Source organism: Pleurodeles waltl, chromosome 3_1, assembly GCF_031143425.1.
Source record: "Pleurodeles waltl isolate 20211129_DDA chromosome 3_1, aPleWal1.hap1.20221129, whole genome shotgun sequence".
Lineage (NCBI taxonomy): Eukaryota > Metazoa > Chordata > Amphibia > Caudata > Salamandridae > Pleurodeles > Pleurodeles waltl.
The window spans coordinates 1,846,475,226-1,846,492,792 of record NC_090440.1 but is presented as its reverse complement, the minus strand read 5'-3'; the positions used below and the strand labels follow the sequence as shown (position 1 = coordinate 1,846,492,792).

General features: G+C 46.2%; 1 protein-coding gene across 8 annotated transcripts in view; it reads left to right on the top strand.

The window, feature by feature from the left end:
* GULP1 (GULP PTB domain containing engulfment adaptor 1) overlaps positions 1-17,567 on the top strand; it is a 1,895,686-nt gene that overhangs the window by 1,555,482 nt on the left and 322,637 nt on the right. For all 8 annotated transcript variants that reach the window (XM_069225937.1, XM_069225932.1, XM_069225939.1 and 5 more), the window contains one exon: positions 2,505-2,603. In XM_069225937.1, coding sequence (XP_069082038.1) covers positions 2,505-2,603 — 99 coding nt within the window. The remainder of the gene's footprint in view (positions 1-2,504; positions 2,604-17,567) is intronic.

Genomic DNA, 17,567 nt, shown 5'->3' with positions numbered 1-17,567 from the left:
CATGGAAAGAGGAAAAAAACAAGGAAACATTTCTCCTCATTACACCTGCTTTTGGGAGGCGTAAGGTTTTAGCTCCAGATGATTTTGTAAATCTGGGACAACGTCAAAATACATGGGTGTTGCGTGGGAATACCCACCACAATGCCCATGGAACGCCTCCTTGACTCAGAGTAAGGTAACTCAGCGGCTAGCGCTGCTTTGTCTTACTCCATATGTATGAGGCCATACAAAGCTATGCACGGTGGCTTTGTGTTGCCTTATAGGTATGATTGAGAGGCTTGTGCCACTGGAGCATCAAAAAAAGTGATGCTCTGGCGGTTCAAGCCTCTCATACCTAAGCCCCAAAATATTATGTAAGATTTTTTAGGGCTTCCACCGTCAGGTAGCTACATATAAAATAACAACCAGCTTAAATGAAAAAGAAATAAAAGGAAGGAGTTACTTGTTTGGGAAATGCACTGTAGTGCATTATGAAGCCTCTATTAGTTAATGCATGTAGAGGTCTGTGTGTAACTGAAAAGCAATAGAATTAAATCTTGGTGCATTGGAGAAAAGTGACTTGTGTATTTTTAGTGGCACGAGGTCACAGCCTGTGTCATTGAAGGAATTATTTTATACTTGCATTACACACAGTATAAGATAGGCCACTACAAAAAAGGTTTCAGATAAAACGGTGCTTACAAAATGTAGATTTAAGTAATAGCAGAGCACATGTACTTCCACTTCTTTTAAGAGCTCTCCCTTTAATAGCTCCAGGTGAGTTAAGCGCTATGTAAATACAATACAATTAAAAGCACACACTTCATAGCACAGTTGTTAACTCTTTTCACTACCTCTCAAAAAGAATAAATGTTTATCATCACAAAGCTTCGAGTGATTAGGTCAATTAAAGCGAGTAGCAGTACCAAAGCATCCTTTATATGTGCAAATTAACTCGCAGTGCACATTTCATTCAGGAAGCAGGCCCCCTGGCACAAATACATCTTTACCTTTAGCACAAGAGAGTTGCGACAGCATTAGTCATTAGAATGCATTGATACATGTCATTGTGACTTGTTATTTAGAGGCAATGCTCGCTTCTAATTGTCTTTTGGAATGATTCACAAATCCCCTACTGTTTTTGACTAATGAAAAATAAAATTCATTTAGTACATGGAAACGCACTTTTATGCAGTTAGAAACCCTTTAATTTTGTAAATTGGTGGGCTTGCAACTTCAAAACATTGTTACACATCTGAATAAAGAGTTTCAAGCACATACGTAGTCACACATTTGGGAGAAGCTGTTCGCTCTTGACAGATGCGCAAGTGCATGTCCTCTGAACACTGGTTCCAAATCACCTGTGGGGACTTTAGGGCAGGAGGAAGGCATTTTAACAGCAAAATATTTCTCAGTAGTGTGGCTGCTCTGTTGGAAGATTGATCTAGTCAAGGCATCAGTGGCAGCTGGCAACACTAGATAGCGGTGGAGGGGGCATTTGGGTGGTGGGTGACACATGAAATAAAGAAAAGAACTAGGCACTTACCTTCCTGCACAAACGTCCCCTTTGCTCCAGTCTGGTTTTATTCTTCTTGACACTACCTCCAGCGTGGGGCCCTCAACAACTACCCTAACTAATCCTGGCACTGTTCTCATGCTGTTAACCAGCCTGAGAGAAGTGCCAGGAATGGAGGGAGCAACCACTCTCAGTGCTCTTAAGAGCACTGGAGGCCTGTGCTTTCTCTAAGCCAGCTGTCTAGACAGTTGCATTAGAGAGGTTTAAAATACACATGTCTGACTGGTCATGGCAAGACAGCTGACCAAAAAGACATGCACACTATAAACTTAAGTGCACAGCTCACTGCTGCTACTCAGCAGTAGTGCCCCTGCTTCGTCCTGACACTCGAATTGGGATGTGTTATGAACAAAAAATGATAATAAATTAACTCTATTACCATTTTATTTTTCTGGGGGCATTTTTAGTAGGCCAACGCTTCTCCACTATAATGGAGGAGCCGTCCCTGCAAGGCAAGTCCCTGCAAGCCGTCCCTGCAAGGCTGGCGGGAGTGCATGGAAAAAGGAGGGGATGATGCTCCACATTATGAAAGAGGCCTGTGTCTCTAAGTGCCTCTGCAACACCCCTAGACCTGCACCCGTATGAAATTCTGTACATGACCAAGCTAGGTAAGCACAGCCTCAATTCTAAACACAGATACATTTGCATAATCATATATTTATGCTTTTATTCACAGCCAGGTGGAAAATGGGATTTCTTTCCCAAACTTACATGCATCGATAGAGTAAACTTAGAATATGCCTGTGGAAATGTACACAATGAAAAGGATGTGATATTTATCCGATTTTTTTCATGCAACAGGTAATTTTTATTTGTTAATTAAGACACTAACTTGATTCCCTTTTAGAGCAAATAAATGTATTGCATGGTTGCCCTATGAGCATATATAAAAATCATAAATATATTTTGGAAATTAAACTAACACAAAATCATATTTCTTTTTGTATAGTTTGCCAGACATATCAAGAAATCAGAAGGACAGAAAACCCCAAAAGTGGAGTTACAGATTTCAATTTATGGTGTGAAAATCCTAGAACCAAAGACAAAGGTAAGTAAAGTCCCATGACAAAGCATTTAATTTTCTTCTTTTTGTTATGAAGCCAGTTTGTCTCTTTCTCAGTAGTGAAAAGAAGCTGCCTGCTTTGTGCCAAGTCTTAATCATTTTATTTATCGAAGTGTTGATTGTGACTAAATTCAAACATTGTCCAGGAAAAGCACAATCAAAAACAACCTGTGCACAATCGCTTAAATGTTTGAGTGACCTTTTCTCCAATACTGTTTGCGTTGTCACTCAAATGGATGTTATGTTGAAATTAAAGTCAGGAAGTCTGAAAAATTTCATGTTGAATTACAGAGTTTTGATTCATAGGATGCGTCCAGACACACTGCAAGCATAATAATTAAACTGATCTGCTTTGTCATATATATGTATATATATGTTACCTAGTGGCTTTCACCACACCACTAGTTAGTTAGGGCCTAGTTTCTATAGAAAAAGCATTTCTTGGCTTGCCTATGTGTTTGCCGCTGGTTGATGTATCTTCATGAAATTTTGCCCAAAAATTTGACGCTCACTTGAGCTGCTGTCTGGAAAGTGTTGGTATGATCCATCAACCAGGGTCCAACAAAAAGGGTAGGGAGGAGGGAAGTTTTTTCACCTTGTTAATTCCCATAGGGTTTTTTTTTAACACGACTACAGCCTGAACCACTGGATGGAATTAAACCAAATTTAGCAGAGAGAGTCTCTTGGCCCAGAAAGCACTATTTTTGCTTTTTGGTTTAAATCCATTTCGTAATTGTTGAAATTTTAAAAGAAACCCACATTTGTATATCGTCCTCTGACGATCCGACTGTCCCTCTGCTGAAATCTGATTGGCTGCCAACACTTCAACTGGGAAGTGCTGCCATCCATCTTTGAACTTGGTTTCAGCTGAGTCCCTGAAAAAAGCTTTAAAAAAAAGTAAAGGAGGGCAGGGTAGAAATACCCTGACCCTTTTACCTCTGGTGCTGGGTTCAGGGCAAGAAAGCCTTTTTAAAACATTTTCGCTGAAAATCACAGCAGATCCGTGACTCCAGTGAGAATTTTAAATGCTGTGCTTGTTTTGAAAAAATCCCCCAGGTGGGCAAACCCCCAGGGGCATTGGGAGCTAAGAAAAAGGAGGGAGTTGCATGGGTCCCCCATCTAGGGCTTATTGTAGACCCACAGACCGCCACCTCCCCAGGGCAAATTAGAGTAAAATAATGCAGGGGGCCTGTACAGTCCACATGAGGACAAAGGGTCACCCTTTTAACTAAGTATGATCCTTTATATGGTGCTAGACTGATGCCTCACTAAGCCTCCTGACACATTTTCAACCTCCAAAAACCCTGCCACATCTTCTTCATTTGCATCAGATACTTATCAATGAGTTTTACAATCTAAGTTGGTTAATCTATGTTAGACAGGGGGTTGTTGGTTGGCATTCAGGTTACCCCCTGTCCAAGCAAGGACCCTCAGTCTAGTCAGGGTACGTCACACACAATCCAAATTATCCTGTGCCCGCCCTCTGGTAGCTTGGCACTGAGCAGTCAGGCTTAACTTAGAAGGCAATGTGTAAAGTATTTGTGCAATAAATCATATTAACACCATATAACACCACAAAAATGCACCACACAGTGTTTAAAAAAATATATAATATTTGTCTGATAAGATGCAGGTCAAAACGATTAAAATGCAATAAGTATATGTTCAGATAACACTGTAAAAGTGATATATAGTGTCTTAAGTCTTTTAAAAGCAAACAAAGTGTCTTTCAAGCAAAAAGTACCTGGTTTGCATACAAAATCTCTGCAAAGAACCTCAGAGGAGGAGATGCATGGAAACAAAGGGGGGGTGCATCGATTTCTTGGCCTGCATGCGGCAATGCGTCATTTAGTTTTTGCGCATGGGCGGCTGTGCATCGATTTCCGGCGCTCATTCGTCGATCCTCTTCGGGTTGGGGGGTTTTTGGATGCCCCACGACGATGCGTGGATTTTGTGCGCTGGCAGGATGAAGTCACAGGGGCTGCGTCGATTGGGCATTGTGTCGAACTTTCTACCGCACGGCAGGCACTGAGTTGATTCCTCTCTGGCGGGCTGCGTCATTCCGGCTTGGCTGTGCGTCAATCCGGTGGGCCGTGCGTTGAATTTCCCGTCACTACGCTGGTGCTGCGTCAATCTTCTCAATGCGAAGTCGGGCTGCGTCATTCCAGTTCGGCGTGCAGTGAAATTTTCACTGCGGTGCAGGTTGTGCGTTGTTTCTGGCAGGCTGTGCATCGAATTTCACCGCACAAGGAGTCCTTCTTGTAGAGATGAGGTCTTTTTGGTCCTGAGACTTCAGGGAACAGGGGGCAAGCTCTATCCAAGCACTTGGAGAGCACTTCTTCACCACAGCCAGAGAGCAGCAGGGCAACAGCAAGGCAGCAGTCCTTCACAGAAAGCAGACTGGTGAGTCTTTTGAGCAGCCAGACAGGTATTCTTGGCAGGATGCAGATTCTGGTTCAGGTTTTCTTCTCCAGGAAGTTTGTGCGTTGGTAGGGGCAGAGGCCCTGTTTAAATACCCAAATGTGCCTTTGAAGTGGGGGAGATTTCAATAATCCTGTCTTCCAGGGTACCAGTAGGGGGTGTTGCAGTCCTTTGTGTGAGGGCAGGCTACTGTCCTTTGACATGCAAGTGTCAGGCCCTCCCCCCTCCCAGCCCAGGGAGACCCATTCAAAATGCAGATGTATGCAAGTGAGGCTGAGTATCCTGTGTTTGGGGTGTGTCTGAGTGAATGCACAAGGGAGCTGTCAACTAAACCCAGCCAGACGTGGATTGTAAGGTACAGAAAGATTTAAGTGCAGAGAAATGCTCACTTTCTAAAAGTGACATTTCTAAAATAGTAATATTAAATCCAACTTCACCAGTCAGCAGGATTTTGTATCACCATTCTAGCCATACTAAATATGACCTTCCTACTCCTTTCAGATCGGCAACTACCACTCAAACAATTTATGAGGGCAGACCCAATGTTAGCCTCTGAAGGGAGCAGGCCTCACAGCAGTGTAAAAACTAACATACACAGGTAAACTACACAGGTGCACGTCCTGCCTTTTGTCTACATAGCACCCTGCCCTATAAGTTACCTAGAGCATACCTTGGGGGTGACTTATATGTAGAAAAAGAGGAGTTTTTAGGCTTGGCATGTACTTTTAAATAACATGTCGAATTGGCAGTGAAACTGCACAGACAGGCCTTGCAACAACAGCCCTGAGACAAGGTTAAGGGGATACTTAAGTGGGTGGCACAAACAGTGCTGCAGGCCCACTAGTAGCATTTCATCTACAGGCCCTAGGCACATATAATGCACTCTACTAGAGGACTTATAAGTAAATGAAATAGTTTAATTGGGTATGATCCAATGTTACCAGGTTTAAAGGGAGAGAGCATATGCTAGAGAGGTAGAGAGGGAAGAAAAGGAGAGTGACACACACACACACACACACACAACACACACCATTCAGACATACCATACACACAACCAGCTTTAGAGTAAAACCAATTTCACAGGACCCACGTCATAATAATGCAAGAATTACAATTTTCCAGAACTGATAGTGTAATTTGATGTAAACAGCCACCATATTGTCGTTATGACAAGAAATACATCAGTCACTGTTCCGAAAGGGCCAATGGCCAGTCCAAAGTACAAAAGGGCCACATAGCACAGTCCGAGGCCCAACTCGTTCCCTGACATAATCTGCACTACACTGTGCAGGGGCATCAGGTTGGGAATGATCAGGCACCTCAGGGGATAGGGGTGGGGAACACCTCAGCTGAAGTGGGGAACTTGCCCACTAGTTCTGGAGGGGGCTCCATACTCATTTCAATTTGCTGGGGAGAGCAAGGTCACAGTCCCTGAGTTGGGGAACTTGCCCACTGGTTCTGAAGGGGGCTCCATGCCCATTTGAATTTGCTGGGGAGAGCAAGGTCTCAGTCCCAGAGTTGGGGAACTTGTCCACTGGTTCTGGAGGGGGCTTCTTGTACAACAGTCCCTATAGGGTGTCCTACATGCCCTCTGCTGGAGGTGAGGGCTGCTGTGTCCCAACTGGAGGTTGAGGGCTCCTTGCCCACAGCTTTTGGGGGGGAAACCCTGCCAGCCTCTTCTGGAGGTGAGGGCTCCTTCCCCACTGATGTTGGAGGGGAGCTCTTGCCTCTCTTAGTTGGCGGAGTGGAACCCTTCCCTTTCCTGGGTGGTGTAGTGTGATCCTTCCCTCTCTTGGGTGGTGGAGTGGGACCCTTCCCTCTCTTGGGGGTGGTGGAGTTGGATCCTTCCCCATTTTGGGTGGTGAAGTGGGATCCCTCTGTCTCTTGGTTGGTGGAATGGGATCCTTTCCTTTCTTGCCTCCATGACTAGGAGTGTCAGGAGTAAGGCCAGGCGCGGTCCAGGTCTTGCCCGATACTGCGCTGCGTGACTCTGGGGCGGTTTATGCGCACCACTTGTCATCCCCTCTTGTTCCAAAGGTGACCCTCAACATCGTCTGCCCAGTGGCAAAGCCCATAGAGCTGCAGGGTCAGGATATTGGTGGACAAGATGTACTTCTCAGTGCTATTCTATGAAGGGACTACAATTCCCATGTTTTTAGAGGCAGCAGCCATCTTGGGGTGTGGCAGGCCTATAAAGCCCAGCCACACCCAAGCACATTGCTCACTATTTTGAAGACTTCGATGCAGCCAGACCTCGTGGAGGTTTCTCTGGAGAAGAGCAGAGTTCCTGAATGGCAGAGTTTCATCCCACTGAAGTAACCTTGTTTCCATGGTGCATTCAAAAACGAGTAGGTCGTACTCGTAGCGGTAAGGACTTGTTGAATCCAAGTTTGGAGGAAATCATTACTTCCAAAAGATAAAGCGCTCCTCAGCATAACGAACAAAGCGTTTTCAGTTTCTAGAGTCCAGCGGCCTTAGCGCAACGATCAAAGGCATTTCAGAGCACAGGTGTAAAGCGCTCTTTGCACGGCAATTCAAGAGATTCAGTTCACAGATGTAAAGCGCTCTTGGCACGGTAATTCAATCGCTTCAGTTCACAGATGTAAAGCGCTCTTGGCACAACAGTTCAAGCGCTTCAGTTCACAGATGTAAAGCGCTCTTGGCACGACAATTCAAGTGCTTCAGTTCACAGATGGAAAGTGCTCTTGGCACGACAATTCAAGCGCTTCAGTTCATAGATGTAAGGCGTTCTTGGCACAGCAATTCAAGCGCTTCAGTTCACAGATGTAAAGCGCCCGTGGCACGACAATTCAAGTGATTTAGGCCACTTGATCAAAAGCGCCCCCCCTTAGTATAATGAGCGTAGCACTTTAAGGCAAGACAAGTAAAAGGGCTTCCTGGTATTATAAGTAAAGCGCTTCAAGTTCAATGAGTAAAATCTTTTAGGTCTTTATAGTTGTGAATGTGAAAGTATTTTTTGAAGATAAGAAAATCATAGTTTTAATTGTTCATTGAAAAGCTTAAGATGTGAAAAGCATATTTATTTCTTTGAGATTTTCTAGGTTATGATCGAAGGTTTATGTTGAGAAGTCAGGGATGTTACAGGATTGATATTCTGAGTGTAATCATAGTTCAAAGGTCTTGCCATCTTTTGTTTCTGAGGTCATAGTTTATTCTTGTCACATGTTTCAAAGAAAGGGCTTTGCCCTCATTTCAAAAGGGGTCTCCAACTAATATCTTGGAGATGCATTTAGTCAAGAATCTAATGATATGTTGCATTTCTATGAATGAGTAAATGCATATCTGTTCTAACCTTTTCTTTTCAGATCTCTCCCCCTGCTGTTCCCTACCCTAATTCCCTTCCTCCTGACTGGCTTCACCATAACTCTGTGCTATAATAGCTTTCTGAGTTGGTGACGCAGGAAGGTGGGCCTTTTGTTCAGTGACGTGCAGATCCTGAGGAAAGGACACTGTGACAAGTAGGTGCCTCCACTGTCCCGTGGACTGTTTGGCTGAGGTGCTGGGCTGGGGTGTTGTGACCCTGCTCTTATGGGAATGACTTGGGCAGAGTGATGGAAGAGGTCAAGTTGCACAAGGAAAAGCTTTTTAGGGATGGTGTGGTGGGATGAGGGATGGGAGTGGAGGTTGAGAGAGTGGTTGTTGGAGGTGTATGTCTGCTGTACTTGGGTGCAGGTGCATGGGCAGTGTGCTGATGTGAGGTGGATGGCTGTTGGGTGTCTAAGTGCATGCATTTGTGTTTCCAAGGAGGGCAGACGGGGTGTGAGAGGACACAGGGGACATGTGGATGGATGTTGTAGAGGTGTCTGAAAGTGAGGTGTGTGTGCTGCTTGGTGTGGTGGTGGTGGTGGTGGCTGTTGATGCAGGGTATGCAAGTGTGAGTGGGGATGTGACAGTGAGGGAGGAGGAGGGGAGACAGAGAAGGCAGTGGGTATTGTTGCGTGTGCAACTGTTTGTGTTTGTATGAGTGCTTGTGGCCTGAAGTGTGCTGCCTGTGTTTGTCTGTGCCAATCTTGTGTGAAGTTTTGTGTGCATGCTTGTCTGTATGTGTCTATGGGATGAGTTGGGGTCAAGGAGATTGGGACTGGGAAGTGGTAGTTGTAGGGGGGACGGTAGGAACGGGGACAATGGCTGCCATCAGAGAGGAGACCAGAGCCTAGAACAATCTCTGTTGGGCTTCCAATACACCGTGAATGTCCTCCAGGCATGGAGTGCATTGCTGCATCTGAGATGCCAGCCGCTGGATGGCATTCAAAATGGTTGACTGCCCTACAGAGATGGATCTCAGGAGGTCAATAGACTCCTCACTCAGGGCAGCAGGGCTGACTGGGCAGGCCCTGAGGTGCCTGGGGCGAAGGAGGTGCCCACCCTCTTGGGTGAGCGGGCACAGGGAACTTGGTGAGGGGCTACTGGGAGGGCAGTGCTGTTACAGGGGTGGCAGCGGCTGTACCTGTATTTGGGGTGGTCCCAGAGATGTTCGCCACCTCCCAGGGAGCTTCTACTGGAGGAAGTATCTGAGTCAGTGTTGTCACCTCCTGTTTCTACCGTGGTGCTCCCCTCGCCTTCCATTCCACTGGTCCCCTTGGCATTGGTGGACTCTGCCTCCTGGGTCCTGTGGGATGCAGCTCCCTCTATCGCCGGTGCCCCTGCTCCTCCGCCAGATGATACTAAGACACACATGAACAGGATGACAGAAGAAAAAGGGGGGGAGAGAAAAGGAGCACTGGGTCAATTGCTCCAACACCACAGTTGGCATACACATTACCGTCACACACAGGGATCAGGATTAAACACCATGCATCGCACTGGCATTACATTGGCCAGGTACCACAGCAAGATGTGAGCCAGCCCCCACCAATTGCACCCCTCCTGGGAGTGACTAAGCCCTGTCTGACATGAAATGCAACCTAGCTAGGTTACCAGATTTAGCAATACAACCATTACCCTTGAGCTTGATCATGCAGCGTTCTCTGAGCTGGCATTAAGAGGCACCCACTAACTGACACCCTCCACCAAGTTCCCATGCCACCTCCCAATCATAGTTGTAATGCACACTGTACTCACCCCCTTGTGGCTTCTGTGATGCCCTCAAGCAACCATTCAGCTCTGGGTAGGCCACCGCCAGTATGCAGGCCATCAGGGGTATCAGGTTGCGACAGTCACCCCACCCTCGTTGGTAGACCATCCCCTTCCTACAGTGGGTGCTCTGCCTGCTGTAGACCCCCAGGGTCTGCACGTCCTTGGCAATGGCCCGCCACAATCCCTTCTTCTGATGAGCGCTGACCTGCAGAGGTAATACAGACAGGAGGACACCATTACACATAGAATCCCGCCTGTCACACATATGGCCCACAAATCCACTTCCATCCCCATTGGCACACACATCACCCAGCACCCACCAAGTACACTACCACCAGACCTACGAACCCCCCAAATGACGCAATGCTTGCACACACATTTCCATGCAACCTTGTCACATGCCTCGGGCCCAAGGTGCACTCACCTGTTGGTCTGGAGGCCCATACAGCTGCCCATACTGGGGTAGGACCCCATCCACCAACTGCTCCAACTCCTCCGAAGTGAAGGCAAAGGCCCTTTCCCCGGTCACACGGTCCATGGCAGGATCCAGACACAGGTCAGAGCAGCACATGCAGTGTAAGTGTTGTCCTGTGGATAGTCAGGAATTAAGTGAGGTTATAGGCAGAAAATGGTGGTCACTTATGCGGCGGTGTACACCGTCACCACCGCCGGTGATCCCCATTGGCCACTGTACTCCATAGAGCCCCATGTTATCCAATGAGGAATAGCACGACTGTGCAAGACCCCCTTCCGCCATGACACACAACACCAGAGGAGTTACCTCACTTCCACCTGTTCCTACATAGAGGACAGGCGGTTGCCATTTTATGGTTGTGGACAATATTTAGATAATTGAGAGCTACGTCATTTCTATAATATGCACATACATTCCCATTACCAATGTCCCATCACGTTTCTACTCTATGTACACTGAGGTGGTGCTTCTATTGTTCAAATTGTGATAGCCTACTCACTCTTGTGTCCCTTAGATACCTACCACTGCAGAGGAATTGGAAGAGGAGACAAGACCCCGTGTACAGATCCCTTGTGGAGTTGGCTACACTGGAAGACAGCACATAATACTCACCTATAGACTGGACAGTGCCTCAATCACAGAGCTGTGTGCTCAATTGGAGCCTGATTTGATATCAGCTATCCATCATCCCACTGGGATCCCCCTATAAGTGCAGGTTCTATCAGTGCTCCAGTTCCTGGCAGCGGGTTCTTTCCAAGTGACAGTGGGCTTAGCAGCAGGGATGTCACAGCCAATGTTCTCAATCGTGCTGGCAAGGGTTTTGTCCTGGTGAAACACATGTGCAGCTACATTGCTTTCCCCCAGGTGGAGATGTGGCCACAGTGAAGGCAGGATTCTATGCAATGGATCATACACCCAACATTATTGGGACGATTGACGGTACACATGTTTCATTTGTCCCTCCCTGCCAGAATGAACAAGTGTTCAGGAATCGGAAGAGTTTCCACTCACACAATGTGTAAATGGTGTGCCTGGCTGACCAGTACATCTCCCACGTCACTGCCAAGTATCCTGGGTCAGTGCATGACACCTTCGTCCTGAGGAATAGCAGCATCCCAAATGTGATGGCACAAATACAGAGGCACAGGGTGTGGCTAATTGGTGAGCCTGACTCCCCACCCAATGTATGTCAGTGTATGCCTTCTGGTGTTGACCCCATACCATTGTGTAAAGGCTAATGTTTGTCCCTCAATACTTGCAGGTGACTCTGGCTACCCAAACCTATTGTGAATCCTGACCCCTGTGAGGAATGCCAGGACAGGGGCTGAGAATCGTTATAAAGATGCACGTAGGAGAACCAGGAGAATTATTGAAAGGACCTTCGGCCATCTGAAGAGCAGACTCAGAAGCCTCCATCTGACAGGTGGATCCCTGTGCTACTCACCCGCGAAGGTCTGCCAGATAGTAGTGGCATGCTGCATGTTTCATAATCTGGCCCTTTAGACAACATGTGCCTTATCTGCAGCTGGAGGACACCGAAAATGCCCCTGTGGCTGCAGCGGACCCTGAGGACAGTGAGAATGAGGAGGCAGAGGATGAGGATGTGGACAACAGAACATCAGTTATATGTCAATACTTCCAATGACACACAGGTGAGGCAGTGGAACTGACCATTCCTCTGATTATTTATGTTTTCTGTGTGGCTGTAGCAGGATGGCATTCACTTCCTTTGAATCTCTACTTACTGTCACCTACGGCTGCACCTTTTGCAGATGTTGGTGATGTGAAAACAGTGTAATACTGAAGTTCCTCTGTGCAACACACAGGTAGCTCATCATATCAGTCATAAAATTATACTAGTTCAACACCATCATTTAAGCTACTAACAGAAGCAGAACACGTTTCAATACAATCAAGCACTGTGTCAAGCCCCTGCCAGATACACCTAAGCCCGCTCCACAAAAAAGTGCAACGCCATTAAACTCTTCTTCACTGAAAAAATACAGAAAATCTGACAGCACATTGACAACACAAACTTTGTTTTATCTCTTACACCCATGCATTCCTCTAGAATTCCTCAATGGTCATCTTTCAAAGCCCTCTAAGTTGAATATCGTGTAAATATTTTCAACTCATCAAAGCCACTTATTATGAAGATGATGTCATACCCTCTCTAACCTCTTTTCTCCCTTACAATGCCTCCCTCTCTCAAGGCAGCTCTCAAGACCAGACAGATTTTGCCACTTGTAAAGTAACCTACACTAGACCCTTATGACCTGCCAAACACCAGCTCATCACTCATGTACCATTCATTAGCAAAATCATTGAGAAAGCAGCCTGTGTCCATCTTTAAGATCACATTAACACAAACCATGTGCTGCCCGACTGTCAGTCAGCCTTCAGATTGCGCTGAAGCTTGGAAACCACTACACATTGTAGATGATGAACACAGATGAAAAACCACAGAAATGTATGACTTTTAGTTAGAAAAGCTAACTATAACATGTGCCCCACCATGCACTCCTTAAGTGCCTTCATATTATCACTTATGACATGTTCTATGACATCATTAATGATATCACTGATGACATCTCAAATAACATCATTGATGACATTCCAGATGACATCATCCGATTAGTGCATTTTGGCCCTTTTTACAGGGTCACCCTCAAACTGATAGCCTTCCTCTTCTTGTTTTTGCTAAATTTTAGCTCTTGTTGGTCTCTGAACTCTGTGCACTTTACCACTGCTACCCAGTGCTGAAGTGTGTGTGCACTCTCCCTTATTCCCAATAAGCATATTTATTTACTTGTCCCTTGTAGAGTGGTGTACTATATATCCAGGACCTGTAAATTAAATGATACCAAGAAGCCTGAAGTAGTTATTAATTCACCAATCTAACGTAGAACTCTAAACCCTGTCCCAGGCCTGAAATTGCAGCCTGAATACAGTGCCACACTGCCATGTAAACTTGTCATTTAAAAGCCCTTGCCAAGCCTTAAAGTCTCTTTTTTTTTTTACATATGTCACACCTAAAGCTATATAATTATAAGGCTGGATTTGTACATTTAGGTTTTACATGTCCTCTTAGTGAAAAACTCCCAAATGTGTTTTTCACTACTGTAAGGTCTACCCCTTCAATAGGATAACATTGGGGATTCCATATCACATTTCATAAAGTGTAATTCCTAACTGAGAGGAGTTAGATATATTATGCTTGGTACCTGTGGAATTGCATAGTAAACCCTTTTTTGTGGTTACATCAGATTTATCATTACAATTTTGAAAATGCCACTTTTAGAAAGATGACATTGTCTTGTCCTTAGCCTTTTGTGACTGAAGCCTGTCCTGGGTCACAAGACTGGGAGTAGCCGACAGACTTTGTGAAGTCCTCCTAGACAGTCACACAATAGTGTGATTAGGTGTGCTTAAGTGGGCCATTAACTGGCTTAATCAGGAATGAGCTAAGCACAGCCCCACTTGCACCTGAATAGTTTGTGTCTTGTCTCCTCACAGTAGGCCTAATGACCCTGTTTTGACACTGCAGCCAGCTTTGAGCTAGGGCAGGACATGCAAGAAACTTTTAGAGCTTCAAAGAACCTTTTGCGAAACTTCTCCCACCTTCTAGGAGAAGAGTACCAAGGTATAAAAATAAGACTTCCAGACCCACTCTTACGTTCACTACTGGACCTGCGGAAGGACTGTCTGCTGCTGTGACCTGCTGTGCACTCTGCCAGACTGCTGCTGTACCTGGAGGGGTTGCTTTGCTGCCTGGAGGCTACCTTGATCCCTTTTATTACATATGTCACCCCAATGGTAGGACCTTGGTGACCATAGGGAAGGTGCTTTGTGAGTAAAAGTCAGGACATGTACTTTTAAGTTTTACATGGCCTGGTGGTGAAAAACTCCGAACGTTATTTTCCACTACTGTGATGCTTACTCCTCTAAGAGGTCAGCATTGGGAATTCCTTAATGTACCTTTCAACTAATTCCTGATCAGAAATGAGTAGTTACACTATGTTTCATGTCATTGGAATGATAATGACCAATCCTCTTTATTGGTAAATTTGGATTTAATATTATTATTTTAGAAATTACACTTTTAGAAAGTGGGCATGTCTCTATTCTTACTGCTCTATGTACCTTGCAGCCTGCCTCTAATACTCGTCTGGGCTAGGTGACAGCTACATTTTGTGCATTCCCTCTAGACAGCCACAAACACAGGAAGGGTGGGTGTGCAGACGACTCATCAGCATTCATCTGCATTCTGATGACTCTTTGTGGGCTTAAAGAGTGGAGGGGAGCTAACACACTTCAATAGGGAAGTGCCTGTTCCCACACAAAGGGCTGAATACCCCCTACAGGTTGTATGGAGCCAGGACTATTAAGAACGAATCGTTCTGCATTTCAAGGCGCTGCTTTGAAGTCACCCCAACTTCAAAGGCAAATTTGGGTATAAGTACTGGTTCTGTGACCCTACCACATCAGTACATTTCTGGACTTGGGAAGAACTCTACTGGAGTAAAGACTTCTGTGCTGTAAGGATTGCCTAGACTGTCTATTCCAAGGAACTTTGGGCCATATGTACGAACACATTTTCCCATTGACAGAGAATGGGAAAAACCCTTTGATACATCTGGCCCCTTTTCTCTGCTTTGCTGATCTTCCCTGCTGTCTGCTGATCTCTGCCCTACTAAGGACAAGGACTGGACACATCCTTCTGAACCCAGTGCGACTCCAAAAACTTGCTGGCATGCCCCCTGTTCTTCTGCAGTCTCAGAGACATCAAAGACTGCCTGCACCTCTCCTGGTGCTGTGAACTCTGCCATCTGTGCCTCTTGCCCTTGCCTGAGGTGCCCCCGAGTCCTGGGCCTCAGAAGTGGGTTCTGCAGCTGTTTTCTGCAAAACCTAATGCATCGCCTGAAGTGTGTGAGAAATTCTGCTGCATCGCTCCTTCGACATTGATGCAGCAGCTGTTCATTGATAACAGATTAATAGCCTGTGGGGCTAGACGATGACACTCTAAGTGGCTCAATGACAATGGATTGCATTCACTTCAACAGAGTTTGATGCCGACACAGGACCCAACTGAGAGGATCAGAACCAACGCATAGTGCCCTGGATATCAATGTTCAGCTCTATCCCAGGTACTGTTTGAGAGGACTCTGCGTGGGTTCTGTAGCCAGCCTACTCTCCATCCCGGTCTGACTTAACTCTCTGGATTTGCACAGATCCCTCGCAAACGTAAGTAACCTTTTGACCGCTAGTGACTTCTAAGCACCTTTTTTGATTTAATATAAAAAAAATCATATCTTGACTCCTCCTAAATGGATTTTTGTCATTTTGAACTTTTTACTCTGATCAATATTCTCTATTTTTCCAAACCTGGGTGAAGTCCTCAACTGTTCCACAGATACAGCTACTTTTCCCTAGGACTCGAAGCACACTGAGATCTGCCTGACCCTGAAGAAACCCATGGCTGACCCCCTGGACCTCAAGAACTACCGCCCCATCTCTCTGCTGCCTTTCCCAGCCAAGGTCATCGAAAAGGCCATCAACACACAGCTCCATAAGCACATCGAGGACAACAACATCCTTAACATCTCCCCATCAAGGTTCAGGAGCAACCACATCACTGAGACCACCCTCCGTGCTGCCATAGATGACATACGCTCGCTCCTCGACCACTTAGCAGCCCTCATCCTACTGGACGTAACGACCACCTTCAACGCAGTTTTGCACCTCACCCTCTGCTCCAGACTCCATGCAGCTGGCATCTGTGGAAAGGCCCTACAATGGATACACTCTTTCCTGTGTGGCAGAACACAGAGAGTCAGTCTCCTGCCTTACCCGTCAGAACCCACAGAGATCACCTGCGGAGTTCCACAGGGCTCCTCCCTGAGCCACACACTCTTCAACATCTACATGGCATCCATCATCAGGAACCACAGGCTCAACATCATCTCCTATACTGAGGACACCCAGCTGATCATCTCACTGACCAAAAACCCCCACAACTGCCATGAAGAATTTCCACAACAGGATGGAAGCCGTTCCCGTCTGGATGAAGGACAGCTGCCTCAAGCTCAACTTTGACAAGACCGAAATCCTCATCCTGGGACTCTCCACATCAGCCTGGGACGACTCCTGGTGGCCAGTTACCGTCGGCACCCTCCCCACCCCAACAAACCACACACACAACCTTGGTTTCATCCTAAATTCATTGCTCATCATGACCTGCTGAGTCAACTCTGTTGCGTTTTCCTGTTTTCACACACTCGGACTTCTCCAGAAGATCTACAAATGGATCCCAAAGGACTGCCACAGAACTGTAACCCATGCCCTGGTTACCAGCAGACTCGACTATGGCAATGTCCTCTATGGCGGTACCACCCAGAAGAACCTGAAGAAACTACAGCACATCCAGAACGCCCCTGCCAGACTCATCCTGGATGTTCCCTGCTGTGAACACATCACCAGTCACCTAAGGGACCTCCACTGGATTCCTACTGAGAAAAGAATTAACTTCAAACTCCTCGTCCATGCATACAAGGCCCTCCACGACCTAGGACACACCTCCCTCAACCACTGCATCACCTTCTACTCCCCCACCAGACCTCCCTGCTCTGCTCAACAGGCATTAGCCACCGTACTCTGCATATGGAAGACCTCAGCTGGAGTAAAATCCTTTGCCTACCTCGCTGCAAAGACCTGGAACACCCTGCCCCTGCACTTCAGGCAGTCACCATCTTTACCTCAATTCAGGAAGGACCTTAAAACCTGGCTGTTCAACTGAAGCACAGAGGGAAAAAAACCTCAGTGCACTGAGAACCTTATGGGTGAGTAGGTGTGCTCTATAAAGCCTGATTTGATTGTGGGTGGGTGTTTTTTCTTTGTACTCTTTTAACAGTTTCACTTTTGTTGCACTGTATGATCACAATTTTAGCACTATATTG